Source organism: Stigmatopora argus, chromosome 8, assembly GCF_051989625.1.
Source record: "Stigmatopora argus isolate UIUO_Sarg chromosome 8, RoL_Sarg_1.0, whole genome shotgun sequence".
Taxonomy (NCBI): Eukaryota; Metazoa; Chordata; class Actinopteri; order Syngnathiformes; family Syngnathidae; genus Stigmatopora; species Stigmatopora argus.
Window position 1 is genome coordinate 4202287 of NC_135394.1, and position 19115 is coordinate 4221401.

At 40.7% G+C, this 19115-nt stretch overlaps 1 protein-coding gene across 5 annotated transcripts in view; it reads right to left on the reverse strand.

Annotated features, from left to right (window-relative positions):
• The window catches only part of pde4ba (phosphodiesterase 4B, cAMP-specific a), a 118702-nt gene that overhangs the window by 79702 nt on the left and 19885 nt on the right, over positions 1–19115 (reverse strand). For 4 of the 5 annotated variants that reach the window (XM_077606726.1, XM_077606728.1, XM_077606727.1 and 1 more), the window contains exon 3: positions 15911–16149. In XM_077606726.1, coding sequence (XP_077462852.1) covers positions 15911–16149 — 239 coding nt within the window. Of the gene's footprint in view, positions 1–8892; positions 9853–15910; positions 16150–19115 lie in introns of those variants that run through there. The other variant, XM_077606730.1, reaches the window with a different exon arrangement.

Here is a 19115-nt window from a genome sequence, read left to right on the forward strand (position 1 = left end):
CAAAAATCAACACTAATGTATACATTTTCCATACTACTTATTCTCACAAGGGTCACGTGGGGTGCTGGAGCCTATCCCAACAAACTATGGGCACCAAGCGGAGGACACCCTAAATTGGTGGCCAGCTGCTTGCAGAGCACAAGAAGACAGACAACCATACACGCTCACACTCATACCTTGAGGCAATGAGTGTTCACCCAGCGTACCATGCATGTTTTTGGGATGTGCGAGGAAACCAGAGAACCCGGAAAAAAACCACGCAAATACAGGGAGAACATGGAAACTCCACACAGGAAGATCAGAACCCAATTGGGAACACTCGATCTGAAAACTGTGAGGATAACGAGCTAAACACTCGGCCACCAGTCCATTCCCAATGTCAAAGTTAATATACTGTATTTTTTTTAGTATAATGCACAACATTTTGTACCAAAAAACTGAAGCAAAGTTTGGGTGCGCGTTATACACAAATCCCGGTAAAACTCTGCTCTCCGCCGGTGAAAAAGTTCACTTGGCAGCCGTTATGATGGGAGATGTACAACCTGTCTTTGTCCGCCAGATGGGACGCAAAAGCCCGTTCTAGTGGCCGGTGCTCACACTTCAAAAAAGAACTCAAGAAGAATGGAATCAATTGTTTGATGAGTCTGATGATGAATGAGACAGAAATTTTAAATCTTATGATGAATTAGACTTTCAAGATTTAAAATTGTAAATTCCATTTGAGAATTGTGTTCATACATTCACTCCTGTTTTTCGGATGTGGAAGTAAACCAGGGTACCTGGAGAAAACCTACGCAAGCCCAGAGAGAACATGCAAACTCCACACCAGGGGTGCCCAAGTCCAGTCCATGAGAGCCCCTATCCGGTCTGTTCCATATCTCCCTCCACCAACACCCCTGAATCAAATAATCTGGATCGGTATCAAGCTTCTGGACAGATTGCTGATGAATTGATCATTTGGTGCAGGTTTAGTAGAGGAGGGAGATATGGAAAACGGACTGGATAGGGGCTCTGGAGGACTGTCCTTGGTCACTCCTGCTCCACACGTTATCTATATTATCCAGCTTTCCTACTACAATTTAGTAATTAGAAATATGCAAATTATCATTGTCTTATTTGGGCAATTCTCACCTCTTTCTAAGCATATATTAACATGGCCCTTTTATACTTTCCATTAGTTTCCAGCTCATGCCTTGACTTTTGTGTGAGTAGAAAACAGAGCAATTATACGCCTCGGCCAGCCTCCTATCAAACATTTACATCATGTGGAGCTTTGAATTACAAAAGCAGGAGAGAGGCAAAAGGAGACAGCTAAAAGAAGGTCTACCAGCAAAACAAAGAAGTGAGAAAACAAACTTAAGCAGGGAGGTGTCGACGTGGAATTCGTATAAAGAAAGCCTCAGACAAAAGGCAAAAAGTACTGAAGACGAGACAGACAGACAAAGAGACTGTAAAAATTATTGAGACAGACAGAGAAAGAGACAGGGTAACAGCTGACTGGGTCTAACAGACACTCTTTGTCTGATTGCTACCGGGTCAGGAGTTCACCAGGAACAAATCATACTAGCATGTGCAACAATAAGGATAAAATGGACAACAGAGGCAACTTTAATGTTTGAAAGCAACTTCAAATTTAAACAATGGGAGACAAATGATGCAAGTTTGATAGGAACTAGTAGCAGTCAGGATTAAATCACTAAAAGTGAAAATACATGTTTTTTAAAAAGAATCTCATAATTTCTGAGTTATTTCTCATTTTTGGAAAATACATGAGACTAAAGAGTGACACAGATGTTTTTAGGCTTGGTGATGTTCTGCACTTACTGTAGATGAGGGAGAACAATCTCTGTTGATAGTAGAAATCAATATTGTCCAATATGGATAGTGGAAAATTTATCAATTAATTCATCTTAAAGTAAAAAAAAAACACTAATTAAACTAATGAATCTTGTAAAAAAGTATTTTTAAAAAACATGACCCTACTGCCCCATAACTAACAAAATTGAGGAATAAAAATATATCTTTAACGGTTTACCACTGCAGAGTTGAAACCAATGACGAATCGAAAGGCAAAGATTGCATACACCAGAATCGTTGACTTTATTGTGTGACGAGTCGGAATACAAATGTAAAAGTGGGTCAGAGGAGGAAGTGAGTCCTGGGGAGATTTTACCAAACAAGATCACCAGTGGCATAATTATTACAACATGGCGTGAGTGAGAAAGAGAGCGCCTGAAAAAGGAAGCATCTTGGGCTGCATTAAAATTCGAAAATTGGGTGCCTACTGAATGGTAAATAATACATTTATGCCTCTCAATACAACAGCAAGAATAGCAATTAAAAAATTAAATATTTAGCATCAGACAATATTAAAAAAATTTACTGGAGCACTTTTGGCAACGTTGGGGCCAACAATGGAGGCTAAAGCCCTGTTTCAGTACTCATGTCATTTTAAACACATTTTTTATTGGCAACATGTAATTTATCACAGTTTTTGTTGGAGCAATTTCCTACATTCCACATGCTAACTATTTTTTCCACATATTAACCATTTCCCTCAAATCATTGAATTTTATGTAAAGGACATCTAAAAAAAATATTTTTTTAAAGAAAATGCCTGCCTTTGCCAAACATCACTTGTTACTTCCGCTTCCTGGTCAATAGTGTAAGGCAGGGGTCTCGAACTCAATTTACCTGGGGGCCGCTAGAGGCCGAGTCTGGGTGAGACTGGGCCGCATCAGGATTTCCACAAGAAAAGCACTGATAAAACATTCCAACATTATCAAATATCTTTATTTTTTAACAAAAAATAATGAATTAAATAAATTAACTTAAAGATGAATAAAAAATAAATCAATCAGTAATACAAAACCAAATAATACTAATGAGCATACAGTAGATATACACTGGCTGGCTAAGTAGAGAAAATGAATTATTTTTATTCCGTTTCAAATGTCTGTATTAACAGCTCTTTAACCTTTAACTTTCTGAACTTGAATGGAACATTGAACATGAAATATTCTGAACACGGCTTCTCTTGCCTACTCCTTGCTGCTAGAGACCTGGCAGCGCTTCTTCTCACATAGTCACATTTGGCTTGAGGGAGGAAGCAGTGGAGACCCTCAGTAGAGCTTGAAGATGCTCATCAGTAAGTCTGGACCTGTACTTGGACTTATTGAAGTTCAAGGTGGAGAAGAGCTTCTCACACAAGTATGTGCTCCCAAAAAGGCACATGGTCCGCTTGAACCTTCGGGAAAGTTCAGGGAAGCTGGGGGTCAACTCTCTCAAAAATTGCCCAAGCTTGTCTGCTTCTCCACTCACCTCCCTGAACTTGGCTTTGAGTGCAGAGTTGCACTGCAGGTCAATGAGCTCCATTTGAAGCTCAGGAGGGGCATCTTGCACATCAAAGGAGAAGGGGTCCGCAAAAATTTAAAATGTGGCTTTGTGTGTCTTGAAGTCTGCAAATCTGTGATCAAATTCCTCCTGTAGCTTCGAAATGGCCTCAACATACTTCTCACCACTGAATGGTGTGCCTGCATCCACGAGAGCCTTGCATGCTGGGAAATGGCAAAGGTTTGTCTGAGAGAGCTGGGCTTTCCATAACACAAGTTTAGTGCAGAATGCTCTCACGTTGTCATAGGCAGCACTGACAAGTTGCCCCTGGCCTTGTAGCTTCTTGTTCAGTACATTAAGCTCATGTGTGATATCAACAAGAAAAGCCAAGTCCATGAGCCATTTGGGATCACTTAGCACAGGATCAATCAACTCACAAACGGCGTAGCTAGCTTTGACTGCTGCATTACTGTCTTTGGTAGCCTTCTTGAAGAGATCCTGTTGCCTCAGAAGACGTGTTTTAAGACTGGCAACCTGGTTGGCTCTCTCATCTCCCTGGTATTTTTCGTACCCCTCAGCATGTCTCGTAGTACAATTACGTTTCAAATTGTATTCCTTGTGCACCACAACTTTTTCAGTGTAAATGAGACACGTCGGGGTGCCCCTGTGTTCAACAAAGAAATATTGCACTCCCCACTTTTCTTGAAACTGTCTGTGCTCATCACCGACCTTTCTCTTCACGGCAGGCTTTGAAAGAGACATCTCTGGGGCTCTGTAATATGTTTTTCCACTTGGAATGAGTCTCGGGTTGATCTTTCACATTCAGTCGCGCGGGTTTGTGGCGCATGTGCACTTTCGCTCTCCGTTTCAATCGCGGAGATGGCTACAGACACTGACACAGGCTGGATCACGGATCATAGCGCCTCATTCAGTTCTATGCTGAGAGCAGCGGAGGAGTGTGCGCGCCGAGCGGAGTGATCGGCCTCACGGCTTCTCCTCCGCCCAGCTAATTGGAGGAATGAATGAGTGAGTGAGCGAGGCACTGGACAGCCCGGCCGATGTCCCGCCCTCCAGAGCCGTATACCTCACCGTGATTGGTTCATTCAGCTCCGAACCAAAGTTCCCTCAAATTTTTTGTTGGTCTGAGCAGAAAGACAACCTCCCTGAGCGCACTGAGTACCAGTGTGAGCGACATCATCGGTACTCGGATGATTCGCCTAAAGACGTTTCGCCGACGGACGTTTGACAGACGGGCAGGTCGCCGAATGGACGTTCCACCGAACGTTCATTCGGCCGAACGGAGGTTTCGCCGAAACGGGATTCGAACGCTCGCCCCGCCGGATCGTGTGTGTACATGTTTTTCAACCTCGGCCCGCGGGCCATATACGGCCCGTTAGGATTTTTAATCCGGCCCGCCGCCGGTGTTGTCCAAATTATAGTAAAAATCAATGTTCGTCTACCATCAATGGCAGTCCGGGAATAAGCACTCTTGGGCAGGCAGATGTAGCAGAACCGAGCCGTAAAATGACAGCAATCGGGTCAAATCCATCCTAAAACAGCATTTAATGATTAAATACAAATACTGGATGATATCGCGATGGAGGCAAAAAAACGTCTATAGACGTCCATTCGCCAAACGGCTCAAAATGCTCTCAAATTCGGTCAAATCCAGCTGAAAACAGCGTTTAATGATTAAATACAAATACTAGTATTTGTATTTAATCATTAAACTAACAAATACTAGTACGACCTGTCCGTCTGTCAAACGTCCGTCGGCGAAACGTCTTTAGGCGAGTCATCCGGTCACGACATCATCATTGCTCGCTATCGGCACACCAGTATCACACCTGCCACAAGCAGGTGCATGTCAATGTTCCCTCTAATTTTTCATGTAAAACATGCTGTAAAACAAGAAAAACATGAGTGGACAGAGCTACTGCCACTGGCTGCCACTTAAACGGCGCCATCATGGGGAAAGGGGTAAAAAAAAAAAAAAAATTAAAAAAAAAAAAAATCGATCTTTCATATTAAGACGGGGGCCGCAAATTATCGTCCCGAGGGCCGCAGTTGGCCCGCGGGCCGCAAGTTTGAGACCCCTGGTGTAAGGGGATTAAAACTGTGTTTTTGAGCTTTTTTGGTTTATTTTACAAACTAAAGGACTATTAGTTCAAGCTCCGTGAAGTCCAATCTATCAAAGGTTCCCCTTCGAGGGGCCAGTGGAACTTTTATTCTTATTACGCAATAATATTTTACCATGTTTATACGAGAGGGAGTACATACAAATTATTCATTAGGGAGTTGGCGGACGGGTTCAATTTTCCCATGAGTCTTTTAAAATATTCAATATTGGAATAAATTTTCAAGTAGCTGTGCACCCGTGTGACAAGCGCCACAGTGGAATTTTTTTGCCATATACTCTAAAATGTGACTGTATTGGTAAAGATTGCCTATTTTAAACGAGGGGGGATGAGTTTTAGGAATCTATTTTTTCATTTACTGCTACTTGCAAATGTTTTCTTTGAGTACTACTTAACAAATGTAGTTGCTTGTTAAAAATGTTTTTTTTACTTGGAAAGGAAATATTCCACAATGGACATATAAAAAAAGGAAACACTTATTAATGTATGGTGTGGCACAACAAAAGACCCTTTAGGTCATCTTAGGTAGCCACAGATAAAAATCAATATAATAAAACACCGTTGTGCATCTCAAACACATTATACAGACCACAGAAAAGTCCACATTTTTTCATCACGTTTACTGATAGAATAAAAGCAGAATTAGACATCCATTTTCAGTCTGTGGAGTTTAAACTATAGGCTTTTACTTTGAATTTTCTTTTACCTTTAAAATGTTGGGGGGTAAAATAGAAAATAAATCAAGCCAATTAAAGGTTATTGAAGGGGAGCCAAACATAGAAACAAGGATCAACAACAGACAAACAACAAAAGACAAATAAGACAAGACCACATTCCCAGTGGAAAAAATTACAGCAGTCAATGCAGAATCCAAGAAATAAAGTCGTTATCAAACTGCCACTCAGTGCCACTGTCGAATTATCCTTGGGCAAAATGTTCAACCCTAAATTGCTCCCAGTGAACATTAGATCAGAACTGCCGACTAGTGTACATGAATGAATGTCATCCCGCAAAGACATTTTAAGATATCATTAAGATTCCTGGCAGAGAATTAGTGACTGCTGTCTCCTTTCTCCTTTCTCAACGAATCACACCACTGACGGTTGGGTTGTGCCCTTACACTTCAGCAACAATTGCATTTCCACACTAAATGAAGGGCTAGAGCTGGCCTCACTACGCCTTGCTGCAGAAGTGATGAAGTTTTTGAAGATGAGGGGCTAAACACCTTCCTTGATGACCTGTAAAGTCCAGTTGCAATTGGTTCAATACCCTAACCCTGAGATGGAGTGTCATTAACAGATTGTTTATAATATTATATGAATTGGCTCATCCAAATCCAAATTCACAAGGGAAAATTAAATCATTCCGTCTTGAGTCAAATCTGATCAAGAAAACATGTTGCGGACGCTGTTGTAACGTGGAGACCAGTTAGATCTGTAAAAAGTGAAGACTAGACAGAGGATATCGAGTACTAAAATGATTGCAAGCGATTCATTTATTTTCGGAACCACGTATCCTCACAAGAGTCACAAGGAGTGCGGGAGCCTATCTCAGCTACAGAGGGGCAACAGGCGAGCGACACCCTGAATCGGGGGTCAGCCAATCGCAGGGCACAAGGAGACCGACAACCACCCACGTTCACACTAATACATAGACGTAATTTAGAGTTTTCAACCAGCCTACCCTGCATGTTTTTGGGATGTGGGAGGAAACCGGATTACTTCGGGAAAACCCACGCAAGGCTAGGGAGAACATGCAAACTCCACGCAGTGAGGACCAACCTGGGATTAAACTCTCGACCCCAGAACTGTGAGGCCAAAGCGCTAACCACTCAGCCGCCATTGCAAGCTATTTTAGAAAGGAATAACTGCTGGCAGAATGTATTGAACCATTGGACTGACTATTGGATATCATTCACTGAAAAAAGCTTATTTTAGATAAGCAAAATAATTAATGTTAGGGCAATATCATGATGCCTATATAATTATACAGAATTTCCTAAATTGATAGGAATTTTAATTCTTGTTTTTCTCTACTTCTTCACCATTTGTTCTGTTACAGGCAATTTGTCAAGAGAATGACTGCTAATTGGCTCTACTGGATCACTTAATGGCTCTTCTGGGTGTCGTTGTATCCAATAGTTAAGTTCGTATACAGTCAATTACGGGCAACTAGAGAGCATAAGGACATTGGTGACATTTTCAAACGATTTACTAAGCTTTTTTCACGCATCTCTTTACCCACTTGTACCCCCAAAAGTGCTCCATTTGTCCCATCATAGGATCAGGCCAAAGTACCTGTTTTCACATACACACACACACACCCAACGGACTTGTAAATGCATTTTGATCACGCAGTGAGCAGATACTACCCAATTAGGGCATACTATTTCCACTAAGAAACATCTTTCCATCACACAAACAATCCATCCTGGAGACACAATATGGAGGAAGAGATTCATATCTCGACTCATATCCTTTCTACACACGCAAAGATGCTGCCTCCAGCCACTTGCAATGACATGTTCACTTCATCATATGCTGATTACTGGTTTAGTAAATGTCTTCCCTTTTTTAATCCCATTGAATGACAATGCTAAAACACCCAAGGGGCTGCGCCTTTTCTTTTCAACAAAGGACAAGAGTCACCTTGAAGCCCGAAAGTAGACCTTAACATTCATCTCCCCTTTGTGCCACTAATCCATACATTGCATAACACAGCAAACACTCCCTTCAGATTCACAGTGGTGGTGGGTAACTGCAGAAAAAACATGGGTGGGGGTGGGGGAAAATGACAGAAATAGAAACAGCTAAGCGATTCATTCATAAAGTCAAAATGTGAGCATGAGACATCAGAATGAAGGTTTGAATGCCTAATCAAATCGTGTATTTGGTATGGTAAACTATTGTGTTTTGGGGATACATTGTTCTTTAGAGGCAACCATCCAAAACTGAAAAATGCACATGAGAATAAAATGCCCCTACCCTACAAGAACAAAGCTAGAACATAGATATGAATATAGAGGAGCAAAGCCTCTATCAGATTTTTATTAAATTACATAAATTTTTATCTTCACGTCAAAGAATCCGACAGTTGTCAGATTTTAGTTTGACATCACCTATGATAGAAAAATTCAGAACAAGGCGCTCTATTTTTCCGGACTAGTTCTACGTCATTAAATTTGCTCCACTTCTATCTTTCCTGCTGTGACTCCATGGTTCATCCCTCTTGTTTCCTGTTTGCCCCTCTTATCTTTGTTTCTCCATCCGTTCGCTCCTGGCTCTCTCTCAATTATGTCCAATTTCCCCGTCATTTTGGCCTCTGTCATCCTGCACAATGATAATATCGCATCCCACCTTTTTCCCACTCGCCCAGTTTGACCCAACCATGTTTATTCCCCCTTAGCGCCCACCAGCCTTACCAGGTGTGCGCTACCGTGAAGCGTCGCCTCTGCCTGATGCTCTTGTTGACCATCAGCTTGCGGAAGAGACGCGGGGAGCTCCGTGGGGAAAGTTTAGGTGATGTGGCGCCACGTTTCCCTCCCGCCACACCGGGGACCTTGGGGGGCTCCAGTTCGAGATGCATATGCTCCTTGAATGTCCGAATGCAGGAGTCCATGTCCACGCTCAGCTCATTTGAGGACATCTCTGCGGACTTGATGTCTCTTTCCAATTCGACCTATTCCGGTCCCGAAGTCAGTCACATAAGTTGCTTATAGAAAGCAGGTGTAGTCTTCCTCTTGATTAGATACAGCGAAGTTGCGAAAATGAGGCCATGTCATACATGCACACATACCTCTTGTGTTGTTTGGAGTTGCTTTGCCTCCATGCTGTTATTAAGGGGTTTAGGGATTTGCCAGCAAGCAGTCATGCCCACTCCCTTTCTCAGCTGCACTGTGCTTTTTTGCTGCCCGTCCTCTCATCCGTGGCTCTTAAAATGAGTTTACACAAAGCAGGATTGATTTAACTCCTCGGAGTGCACCAGGATTTTGTGCTTCTCACCCTGCTAGTCTAAATGACTGATAAGTTGGTTCTGGCTTTGCTTCGGTGTCACTATTAGATCCTGCTAAAAGTGCATCTCAGGACCAACTCTTTCTCACAGTCCATTCGCGCAGCTGATGCTGGAGAGCTACCTTATGAAAGATTCAGAGGATCTTAAAATTTCCTACTCCTGTCTTGCTCCACTCTCTTCATCAACTCCTGCTTGATTGACCTCCACAGCGGGAAAACAGCCTGGACATCTCCAAAGGCACTCCCGGCGTGGCACACTCCAACTGTGTAGAGCCCTAAGCCAGATTGGTCGTCACTTTCACAAGAGGAGCACGACACGAAGGGAAGTGCTTCACTTGCGCTTTCATTCAGGATACACACAGCTGAGGAGCTGAGTGCATGCATGCAGTGAGCGCAAGCCACGCCTATGCGAGGAAGGATTGGCTGCTTGCTGGAGTGACGACAAGCTGGCATGCACAGTAACAGGTTATCTGATTTATTTATTATTTTTTTCTGACAGAGGGGATTTGTGGTGATTCTGATGATGTTGTGACCTTTAGCGAAGCAGGGAAGAAGCAAGTGTAGGCCAAGAAAAAAAGCATTTGCACAAGCGATAGAGGCAAGCAGCTTAATGGGTATCTGGGAACCGAAACACACATGCTGTTAAAAAAAGGTCAACTGGTTTGAATTAACACTTGCACATAAAAGTCCTTGGAAATAAGGCTCACATTAAAAAACTTAATTTATCAACACTATAATCACAAGCTCTCTCTTTCTTCCTCATGCATACATGTTCATGTTTGTGTCAATCTTTTTTAGTAAATAGAAGCAATCTATCTATTCCCCAAAGGATTTATGATAAAATAAAAGGAAATAACACATTAAAGAGTAAATAGACATGGAGCAAAATGACCTCTAAGAGAACTTGATTGTAGTAACATAAAAGATGGCTCTAAATCGCAACTGCACACTACAACTGTAGATAGATGACTATGCAAAACAGATAATGAGTGATAGGGTAAATAAGATAGGGCCGTTCAATAGAACGTTCACATTGTAATTACCCTGAAAACCTTTTTTTAATTACCAACTGAAGCGCAAGACATTAACTAAGAGCAAAGCTGGATTTAACTACAGGAAGTGCCTCCTACTGTTTTAACAGGTATATCTAATTTCTTCTAATATGTAAATTCAAAACCGCTATGGCTAGCTTAATTGGACATAATCAGCCAGTTTGTCATCTCTGCGTCATAACAACACAGTCATTTATAAATTCACCTTCAATAACTGAACATGTAAAGTTTTTGTCCTTATTTAATGTTTAATTTATCATATTTAGCGCTGCGGTCACTGTCAACACAATAGGATGCATTACAGATCGAATGGAAAATGACATTGGTGAAACTTTTCACCACAAAATAATGGTATTAAAGGAACAGACAAGACATAAACTGCGTTCGCAAATATTGGTCAAGAGTCAATCTGGATCATATCATCATTTCATCCATATTATCTAACTTGTATAACCTTTTGGATCTGGAGCATATCAGATGAAGGAAAAATAAGACAAAAATATATTTAACTGATTTAGAAACTGAGTAAAAATAAACAGTACTTCAGAGGGATACACAGAACTGTTGAAATATCTGACATATTATAGCATAATCACAGGATCATCAACTATTTGTTGCCAATAGACAGCAGGATTGCAAAAAAAGTGTTGAGGAGAAAAGACAAATGAACTTGAAACGCATCACACATGAAGCAATGTCAATCCTACAGTGACAAAGCCTTGCTTTTTGTGAAAATAAAACTTGTCAGTGCAGAACACTGGTGTGGCAGGCTCCATGACTGGTTTTTCTATTGCTATTGTCAAGGAGACTACCCTGCATGGATTTTGTGAGTGAGGAGAGTCGCAAGTAAGCCTGCCTAGCCTCCTAAGTCCAAAGAGGGCACTCTAGAGCAACTCTTTTAAACGCTGCTATATATTAAAGTACCTGCACTTGTAAATCACTTAATCTTTCGTAAGTTGGACAGCTTTATGTATCATGGATCAGTAATTTGCATATTAAAGTATGTTGTAACCTGAAAATTTGGATGGAGAAGAATTTGTAAGTAGAGGTACTACTGTATATTGTCCCTACATTAGTGGATATATTAGTTTAAGATGTTTTGGACAATAATATGACATATCGGCAATAATTCATGAAGCAATATATCGCCCAATAAAATTTGTTAGCACGACAGGCCTACATACGCATGATAGTATTATTGATAGAAACACAGTCCTTAGCCTAACAGACAATTATCCATGTTTGGAAGAGGACTAGATGTATTTTGGAAGGATATGCCAGCTGCAAAACCACAGGGGGCTCTGCACATTTGTTAAATATATTTTCTATAATGTAAATTTATCAGTTTAAACCAGAGGTGTAAAACCGGTCCTCAAAGGGCCACAGTGGGTGCAGGTTTTCATTCCAACTCAACAAGAGGATACCTTTTGCAAGTGTAATCAGTTAATTAAAGTCAGGTGCTACTTATTTTAGAAGACACCTGATTGGTTAAATGTCGGCACTGGCTCGGTTGGAACAAAGACCAGGACCCCCTGACACGTGGTTTAAACGATTCATTCTTCTAACTGGAAGAGTTAAGTACTAAGAGGCAGATTCATATAGCTACATGGTCATGGTGGTACACGCCAGACAGAAGAGAGCTAACGATTACTAAGTTCCTTGAATGATTGATGAAATCCCATGGTTTCAATCAGGACTATGTGTGGGAATTGTTTGAGGCATCAAGGTAATGTGTCACGTCGAACTGTGGGACTGTTGCAGATGTTGAGGGTGGAGGTATCTATGTGTACTGTTAATACCTTCATACGAGACCCTAATGCAGTCTCTCCTGTTACGTAACTTCTCTTTACTTCCCTTTCATACGAGGGCCCTCGTTTGTGAGGGCAAACAATAGTGCTTTGTGCCCTAGATTTGAGGACATAAATTGATACACAAAGGTTTGTGGAGTATGAGGGGTGGTGGAAAAAAGACAACAGAGGACATTCAGGGAAGAATAATGAGAGAGAAAAGAGGAAGAATGAAGACAAAAGGGGAACAAGTTTAGATGAAAGCTTCAAAGAACTTTACTATTTCGAGGTTACTTTTTTCATATAAGGCTTAAAGGAGCCATATGTAGGATTTGCACTTCAATTATTTCTTATATGGCCCTAATTTTTCAATACACATGAAAGAAATAAGATTTTTGGACATACTTTTAACACAGCTAGTGTTTTGATTCTGCGGCTACAATGGATGTCCCACGCTGCAACAATCAGCCAATTACGAGATCAGTTCTTTGTTTTCGTCCATCCAGAAACATAACAAGAGTATGCATTAGAAATGCCTTAGTTCAGGGGGGTGTTAAATGTGTGGTCCGTGGGTTTTCCTGCCTGGCGAGATCTTTGGAGCACATTTAAACTCTATGTACATAATTAAAGGCTTTCATTTTATTGAGAAGGCTGCCGCAAAACCAGATGTTCATGAGTTGTGCACTACTGCATTTAGCTCAATTTTCTATACGTCATCACATTAGTTTATTCGCCCCCTACAGTTAAAACAGCACCTTCAATGGGAGCCAATGTGTTAATCGTGAACCTTAAAATGTCCCAAAACCAACAGGGAGTACCATTGAAATGACCAAAAATCAGTCGAACCAACAAACGAACAACCATCCCTTAAATAAATCGGAAATAATGCAAAAATGACTAGAAGTGACCTGTAAGTACCCTAAAATAGAAGTGGGGGGAAAAAACAAGTTTGTGACTTAAACTGGCTGTAGATGCTCATCTTTCAATGCCATTGACGGAGCTTTGAGGGCAAAAATAAAGTGGTCCTGGCCCACATGAGATCTAGTTGGCATTAATGTGGCTGAGTTTGACACCCCTGCCTTCGATCAATTGGGACAACTGAAAAAGAGGAGATAAAATGACGACAAATGCCAAAGTCGCACGACTTCTCAGCGAGATGTATACTTTTGAGTTTTCTTTTATTACTTTCTTGCATGGTAAGTTGACATTCGGAACATGAACAATGTCAGCATGCTTGTGCTATCTTGTTTGGCATGTGGGTCCATTGACTTGAGCAAAGAATGCCAAAACATGGAAAACATAGTTTGAGCCAAGAATTTTTACTTTAAACGCTTTATTATTATGTTTTTAATGTAAATAATAGAGCTCACTCGCCTAACTTTGGCCCAGGATGGCGCGGCCTCGATTCCCCCTGCTAGTGGTATCAAAGTGAATGTGAACGGTTGTTTGTCTCTCTGTGTGCCCGATGCCTCAGTGGCGACCACTCCAGGGTGTAATCTGCATTACGCCTGAAGTCAGTTGGAATAGGCTCCAGTATCCCCCGCAACCCTTACACGTATGCACGGTACGGAAGATGAATATATGAATGACTGTAAATAATAGAACATGTGTAAAAAATTAAAGGTGACCTATTTGGGTGAAGTCTCAAACAAATTGTGTTTTTTGTTTTGTGTCCATTGTGTGGAGTTTGCATGTTCTCCCGGGATTCTGTGGGTTTTCCCTGGGTACTCCGTTTCCCTCCCAAATCCCCCCCAAAATGCAAGGTAGGCTGGTTGAACACTCTAAATTGCCATAGGTTGAGTGTGAGCGTGAATGGTTGTCCGTCTCTTTGTGTCCTGCGATTGGCCTGCCACTGATTCAGGGTATACCCCCCCTGGTGCCCCTAGTTAGTTGGGATAGGCTCCAGCAATCCCCCACCTTCGTGAGGATAAGCAGTTCAGAAAAAGAACGAATGAATACAAATAATCAAGGAAAACTGTAAACTTTGAACTGTTAGCAGCACCACTTTAAACATGACTGAAAATAGCTCACAATGTATAAGCATCCAACAAAACAAATGACGAAAAATCTAAACACATAATCAGATCCTCAGAAGGCTGAGTCAATGTAGAGAAGGTCCAAGAAGGAAGAGTTGGTCAAAAGAAAATAATTCTGTCCTTTGACTTAATAATATTTTTCTTGTGACATCTCCATTAATGTAAAAATTAACCCCCATAAAAAGCGTATTCTTCCTTATAGGCAAGAACAGGGGTGTCCAAACTATTCCACAAAGGGGCGCCTGCAGTTGGTGCAGGTTTTTGTTCCAACTGAGGAATAACAGATAGTTTAATCAATGAGCTTTCCTCTGAAAGTAGCATCATCTGACTGCAATCAAGTGATTGCACTTTTAAGACAGCAGATTGTTGAAAATGTATCCTCTTCTCCGGTTGAATTGAAAACCTGCACCCACTGCAGGCGGCCCTTTGTGAAATAGTTCTTCTAGATTCTTTTTATTTTTTATGACGATGACGTAACCAATATTATGCCCAATGGTTACACTGCTCTCTTGTGGAAGTAATTGGCAGTGCCACTATTAATAAGTTCAGAAATAAATATCATTGAATGATGGCGGTGAAACGATTTTGGTTGAGATGCGTTCGCTTACAACCAAATAAGTCCAGAATGAAAAGATTGACTTCTCTTGTTTATAATGATTCGTGAACAATGAGTGTGACATACAAGGGTTGTTTTCCATGTGTGCAATTATTTGTACCCCAAAAGCTTAAGTCATACATTGACTGATCAAATTGATGTAAATAGGACCATTAATGAAAATATTCCAAGAGGTCATCATCCAAAATTAAAATCTACAATAATTCTTCCCTAAAATATTACAGGTTGCACACACATAAACCTTGTTAGGGTTAGTTGGGGTTTTGGTTGGTTTGTTTGCATTTCACCTCTTGTGGCCCTCTGGGCTTTCCTTCCTCTCGTAATCAACTGTGTGTACTTTGTAATCAACCCCTGTCTGTCTCTTTAAACCCAGTGTGTTTGTTAGTCCATGTTTCCTTCATGCCAAGTTCCCATGCCAAGTTCTTCGTTATCCCATGTCTTTCCACGTCAGGTTTGATTTTGTCATTTGATGCTAAGTCCTTGTTTTTTTTTTAAGATTCCAGCATTAAGTAATTAAAGTTTTGTGAGTGCACTCCTTCCAATCCCTGACTGGTTCCCTGCATTTGGGCCACGCTTTCGTAACACACCTGCAGTCATCATTTAGTAATGACTGACCTGCCTAAGAAGAAGAATGTTATGAAATGAAATGTTAAGCCTCCCTGCTTAACTTCATTGACGCAACAGTTACCATGTCAACATACAGTAAGCATGAATGATTACAATTATCCGTCTCTCATTAACCAGGAACATATTGACTGTAGCGCTCTACAACTGTAAATAGGGTGAGCAGCAGAGAAAATGAATAAACACAGCAATCAGAACATTTCCCGAGTTATACTCATTTGTGAGGACTTCCAATGTAAGCAATCAGGACATATAAACACACAATTACATGGTTCATCCATGATAATGTATTTTAATTATTCACAGGTACTCACCATTCAGGGTCAACCGGCGTGATGTCTATCCGAGGAGGGGCCCCAAAAGGTAACGATGTGGGTCGGGACATAACTTCAGGGTCAGGTGTTCGAGACCTCTCACCCTGACGCCACGACAAGGGCGGGAGTTGCAGGTTCCCAGATAACCGCCTCCGACCCCTGCGTAGGTCGACACCCAGTGTGCATGTCGAGGTTGTAAAAGACTCACTGAGGTAACAATCAGACAGTTCCTTGCCATCCTGAAAGAAGAGAGGAGCCAAATGAGGCCATTTTTTGATTGGTAAGGTTATGTAATGCTGATAGCACTAACTGGATTAAAAAGATTCAAACACATGTGTCAAAGTGGTGGCCCATGGGCCAAATCTGACCCGCCACATCATTTTGTGTGGCCCGGGAAAGTAAATCATGAGTGTCGGCTTTCTGTTTTAGGATCAAATTAAAATGAAGAGTATAGATGTATATTAAATTTCCTGATTGTCCCCCTTTTAAATCAATAATTGTAATTTTTTAATCAATTTTTTCTGTGTTTTTAGTTCAAAAATAATTTTGTAAAATCTAAAAATATATTTTTTTAAAAGCTAAAATAAACATTGTTTTAGATCTATAAAAAACTGAATATTCAGGATTTTTAATCCAGTTCTTTTAATCCATCTATAAAAAGTCTATCTAAGTTTATCTAAAATGGTCCGGCCCACATGAAATCGAGTTGACGTTAACGCGGCCCGCGAACCAACCCGAGTCTGACACCTCTGGATTAAAAGAACAATCTTCAATTTCATCTGTAATCCAAAAAAATTAAAAAAGTAAGGTTTTTTTTCTTCCTCAATGGTATGTTACAGGTTTTGCCACTAAGAGGCATCAAAACGCTGTTTAATTCCCTCCACTGGTCGGAGAAACCTACACACAGTAATGGAGATTATGGATTTGGTTCTTTCTGTATGTCTCTTCATCTGTGTATTTCTCCATATGTTTGTAATCAAGATAATTTACGGGATGTGTTTGAAATATAAAAATGAATGATATTTTAGAAACAAAGGTCTCAGGGCAAAACTGAGTTTGACAAGTCGAGCGGTAGTCTGACCTCTCAGAGTCTGTCCGTTTGCTTGTTTGCATGTTCGAGAGCTCAAGATACCTCAAGAACAATTAAACTGATTTTCATCAAACTTGCAGAATAGGTTTGTAAAATGAAATGAAAGAGTCGATTCAGTTTTGAGGGAGGGTACTGTTCTTTTAAAGTTCACACCAAGTTAATGATCATGCTAATGGTTTCCAACAATGCAAAAAAAATGTAATGTGAAACACAATTTTTGTTGCGTTACTCCTAACAGCTGTCTAGAACAATCTCAGTTTTTCGCTGTTACGTCAGCGTTTTAACTGCAGCATCCCCGTTTTTTTTAAATACATACTGAATTTATTGAAAATTAGTGTTTCTTTTATTTATCTACTGTATTTTATAAGCAATTGCACAATGTGAAGTGATAAAGAATGTGAAAGTGGGTTTAACTTCAAATTAACTACTAATATTACTGGCTTTTTTACATTTGAATGGAAAACTTTTGAAATTAACATTCTATGGAAAATAGCACTTTTATTTGAACTTGAGTACTAGTAGTAGTAGTTTAAATAAATAATCAGATTTGATAATTTGTTTCAACCAGGACTTAAACCCATGCCTTCACAATAATTGCATTTTGCAAAGTATATAAAGTAGTGCATCCAGCTTTATGTATGGTGTTATTCTGATGTATAGAAACTGGTCTGAAGAAACACTTTAAACGCTCTGATCTGAACACCTGTGACACATTTGCCACCATATTTTTAAAACTGACCTTTTAATAAGAGGATCCCAATTCCTTGACTGACTGGCTACAGTGGCATAATTTATCATTTCTTTTAGTTATAAATTACCTGACAAAAAGGTAAATGGCGAAAGAAGAGAGGAATAAAAGACAAATGGAATGAATTTCTTTCTCGACTGATGGCCTCTTGATAAATAATACCACATTCCCAATATAATCAATATTGCATGTTATAAAACAACAGATGTACAACCGTGTAACACATCGATGATCATTTGATATACTGTTGACACAAATAGGCAAGACTGTGTCTGATGATCATTGTGATGGATATAGTATTTTAGAATTAAAAAGATGTATAGTATATTGTTTATCTATCTAATTCTATCCATCCAAAGGAAAAACTAATTGCTTCCTGTAATAATTTATATAATCTTTCTAGCAAATTAAACAAGACACATTTTCACACCGAGTTAGTCAATTTGGGTCTAAGTTGAAACAAGTTTATTGTTGATTCATATTATATTTGTGATGCATTTTTGTGGGGGGCCCGGCGGATGAGTGGTCAGCGCGTGGACCTCACAGCTCTGGGGTCTTGGGTTAGAATCGTTGGTCAGGTTGGTCCACCTGTGTGGAGTTTGCATGTTCTCCCTGGGCCTACATGGGTTTTCTCCAGGTACTCTGGTTTCCTCCCACATTCCAAAAACATGCATGGTAAGCTGATTGGAAACACTAAATTGCCCCTAGGTATGAGTCTAAGTGTGAATGCCTGTCCGTCTCCTTTTGCCCTCCAATTGGCTGCCCACCGATTCAGGGTGTCCCCCGCCTGTGCCCCAAAGTCAATCAATTCATTAATACCAAGCAATACCTCAAGCACCTCCCACGCACCCTAAATGATTGATTCATTCAATTTTTGTACCGCTTATCCTCACGGGGGGTGCTGAAGCCTATCCCAGCTAACTATGGTTGCCACCCAATTGCAGGCTACAATGAGACAAAAGCTCATATTAATACTCAGGTCTAATTTAGATTGTATGACCAGCCTACAACGCATGATTTGAGAATGTTGGAGGAACCCAGAGTATCCCAAGAAAACCCATGCCGGGCCGGGGAGAACATGCAAACTCCACAAAGGGCCGCTTTAATTTATTCATTCATTCATTTTCCGAACTGCTTATCCTCACAATGTTTGGGGGGGTGGAGCCTATCCCACCCAACCACGGACAGCAGGCATGGGGCACCCTGAATTGGTTGCTAGCCAATTGCAGGGCACAATGAAAGAGACAACCACTCACGCTCACAATCATATCCTTGTCACATGTCAGTGCACGCACTAGCTCCCTCACCCCCACCAAAGCAGTACTCACTTGAAGCCCTTACCATTTTGATGCCAAGGCAGCATAGCC